This window comes from Chamaea fasciata, unplaced genomic scaffold (assembly GCF_029207755.1).
Source record: "Chamaea fasciata isolate MVZ Bird 193981 ecotype frontalis unplaced genomic scaffold, bChaFas1.0.hap1 SCAF_3, whole genome shotgun sequence".
Taxonomy (NCBI): Eukaryota; Metazoa; Chordata; class Aves; order Passeriformes; family Sylviidae; genus Chamaea; species Chamaea fasciata.
The window spans coordinates 15563546-15567065 of NW_027094088.1; the positions used below are offsets into that span (position 1 = coordinate 15563546).

Genomic DNA, 3520 nt, shown 5'->3' on the forward strand with positions numbered 1-3520 from the left:
AGGGCTGGGCTCACCAGCCCTCAAAGGTGGCTTTCTCCACCGCACAAGCAAACCTGTTTATTTACCTGGCCTAGTACAGGTGGCACCGGAACTGAGGTCATCCCACGGCATGCGGGAAGAGATGGCTGGGAGGAGCATCCCAGTGTCTCAGAAAGGATGTTCCAGGTGGCTGTGAGTGTCATGTTCTGCAGCCTCACTGGAAATCTCCACCTGGCCATGGCTGGCATTGCCAGTGTCCTGGCACAAAGGAGGTAGCCCATGCAGAGGGAAACTAAATGGAAGTGCTCCCTGTGCTGACGGAAAGAAGGGCGCAGGTCCAGCATGGCCTCCTTGGCAAAGGCAGTGAATTAGCCTGATGAGACACAAGCCATTTTTGCACAAAGAAATTGAGATTTGACTGCACATCTTTCTCTGCTACTGCCTGTGGAAAGCATTTTTTTTTCCCCACAGCCTTGGGCTCTAAATCCAGCTGAAGAGGAGAGTGAGTTCTTCACTGCTGCCCAGTGCAGGCGGGGGAAATGAGTTATGCTATGTCACCAGAGGAGAGGGCTGCGCTTACAAAAAGTGGGGAACACTGGTGTCCAAAATAAGGGATGTCCCCCAAAGGGTGCTGGGATTCTGCCACTGCTCTGTTGATGCTGAGAAGAGCCAGGAGAGCAGGACCAGTCCCTTAAGCAGAGAGGGCAGCATGATTCCGAGCTACCCAGAAGGCTGCCCAGCCCCACTTTCTGCAAACTCACCCTGCCTGCAGTGCCCAGTCAGTGGGAACATTTTGTAATTTTCAGGATAAGGATTTCTGTCTGGACCTGGGTGGCAAAAATACTCTAACTGACAACAAGTAACAACTTTTAACAGCAGAACACCACATACCCCATCTTAGGATAACTAACAAGTGCCTGTGGCACTGAGACCCACAGGAAATCAAGTTAGTGAGCTACATGTCCTGTAGAGATTATGTTCTAAAACACAAGTCTAGGAGAAATAATGCCACTTATGAAGGACAGGGCTCCCACTGTCCCTGCTCCAACTGCCATTCTTTTTACTGGACAGTAGGGAAAATGGTTCCTTCCCCATTGCACAAGTCTGTAGAGACATCAGTGCTGGGATTGCCTTTAACCCCCTCGCTCCCAGGTGAGACTGGATGCTTTCTGTTAGCTATTCTTTCTGTCTTTATCTCCCATCCCCCAGGAATATACACACACTGCTCCTCTCTGAACTCATGCCCTCCACACCATGACCTGCTGTAAAGTAACATGGTAGGATCAGTTATCCTGCAGGAACTGTCTCTGCATCCGTGCAGCATCAGCCATGCACTTTGTGGTTGTTACTAATGATGCTTGAGCATTGTTAGAAAGCAAACCTGATGTCTGAACCTTGTTAGTAGGGGATGGTATTTCTCCCAGCTCTAGCAGTGACACCATTTAAAAATCCCACTGGTACCTAGCTCCTTTTAACCCAGGTGCATTACACAGGATACAGTTATATTGGGAATTCACATACACTGATACCAGCTGACAACTAAGAAACCAAACATAACACAGTCTCAACTACAGTTAACCCTTCACATGCACAACAAAACAGAAAACAAGGAAGGCTTTTGCCTTTAAAAGTGCCGTGCCTGCAATCAGTTAGAAAAGACATTTAAAATCTTGTCACAAAATATTGGATTTTCCAGCATAGCCTAATAGGTTAAGTACTAAAATTACACTAAAATGCAGAGGGTGGTGGATGACCAGCTCCTCTAAGTTGCCTTGGAAAATCCAAGACCCATTGAATAAAGTCAAGGAAAAACATTTACCACATTTTTTGATGGTAGTTTTTTGCCATAGGATGGTAAGGGCTTTAGTGCCTGAGGTATAGGTAGTTCCTGGATGCTTTTGGGGAAGTGGGAAGGGGGAAGAGTCTGCAGAATAGTTTGCATAGCTTGCATATATAAAGAAGCAGGTGTGTTCCCCACCAGGCTGTTGAATTTGTCTTCTCCCAGCAAAGCTGTCCAGTGGTCTGGATGCTCCTGCAGAACTTTCCGCATCTTAAACTGTGGGTTGGGCATGAAGAGCAAGAGGTAGTCGAGGCAGAGCTTCTTTGATGCGACATTGACTTTGGAGTCCCACATCTGCTCCAGGATGACGTCCAGCGGGGTAAGCCCTTTACTGTCCTCTATCCTGGGAGATGCTCCATTCCCGAGGAGGATGAGGACTGTCTCTGACCTCAGCAGTTCACAGGCAAGGTGCAGGGGTGTTTTCCCATCTTCCAGATGAAAGCAGCCAGCCCTATTGATGTAGGAGTTCAAGCTGGGGAGCTTGTGTGCAATTTTGATGATCAGTCCCAAGATATCTCTCCTGTCATATGTGACCGCCATGGCCAAGTGAGGAGCAGAGGATGGGCAATAGCAGAAGTGTTCCCCAGGCACCTTGAGAGCCTCCTCTGGAAAATGAGACAGCAGATACTGAGCATAAGGCAGGTGATTATGCACCACTGCATAGAGAAGGGCTTCTGAAGGTGAGTAGGTTCGTAGGCTGGCATTTTCCTCCCAGTAAAAATACTCCATAGTTCTCATGTCTTCCAGCATCCACACAGGCTTGTGATCTCTCACAGCCTGGTAGAACATATAGGATAAGAACTTGCAGTGCCTGCTCTGATCATCCTGCAGGCTGGCCTGGTTACTGGCCATGGCTCAGCAAATAAAGAACAGCTCCACGTAAAATCACTCCAGACTGTAAGACTGGTGCACTTGGAATGCTGATCCCGATGCTGCTGCAACCTTCAGGCTGTCATTGCTGCCTGGACTGCACTAGCTGGAATGCATGGGCTGATCATCTCCACCCATTCATTGTTTTTCCCCTCGCTGCAGTGGTTTTGTTTAGGTAAGCACAATCCCACAGGATCAGTTAACCCGTGCCATGCAAGCAGATGGCTGGTGAGTACATCTCGCTCTGCGCGTGGCACAGGTTACTGAAACGCTGTCAGACTGCCAGTGATTTTATACACACACAGCCACGGAGAACAGAGGGAGAGACTAAAATTAGCTTGAGAGGTGAGGCAGATTTCTGTCTGCGTTTTGTGTCTAACCAGATCAGCTCATACACTGCAGCAAGTGGAATAGCAATATTCTGCTAAATTTTTTTCCATGTCACTCACACACACGCAGCTCATTATATAGTAAAAAATATGTAGCAGTGTAAAATACTCCACAGTTGATAATAGGCACAATTCCATGCTCAGGAAATCAAGGGATTGGTAGCAGTAGCACTAGGAAAGGATCCCTATTTTATAAATAATGGTATGGCTGGCCACTTAGAAGACACTGATGTTAATGGATTGTCTATAAGGCATTAGTGATGTTTAAGATGCCAGCATTAATCTCTGCAGAGAAAAGAGTCTAACAGTGTGTGCAGTAACGGTGCCCAAAGTCATAAAGCAGATTGCTGAGTTTAAACGCCTGCCTTTGTTTAGCAAGGAAATACCTGGAGTGCCTCTGCTGCACAGCAAGGGCATAAACAAAAGGTTAATGGCCAAACCC

The 3520-nt window shown here is 47.4% G+C and overlaps 1 protein-coding gene across 1 annotated transcript; it reads right to left on the minus strand.

Annotated features, from left to right (window-relative positions):
• Positions 1-1631: 1631 nt before the first annotated feature.
• On the minus strand, positions 1632-2671 carry LOC136287611 (ankyrin repeat domain-containing protein 9-like). The gene has a single exon (XM_066180379.1). The coding sequence runs from the start codon at positions 2669-2671 to the stop codon at positions 1781-1783; it is 891 nt and encodes a 296-aa protein (XP_066036476.1). The 3' UTR covers positions 1632-1780.
• Positions 2672-3520: the final 849 nt, after the last annotated feature.

Coding starts and splice junctions, on each gene's coding strand:
- LOC136287611 (XM_066180379.1), bottom strand. CDS start 2,671: ATGGCCAGTAACCAGGCCAGCCTGCAGGATGATCAGAGCAGGCACTGC.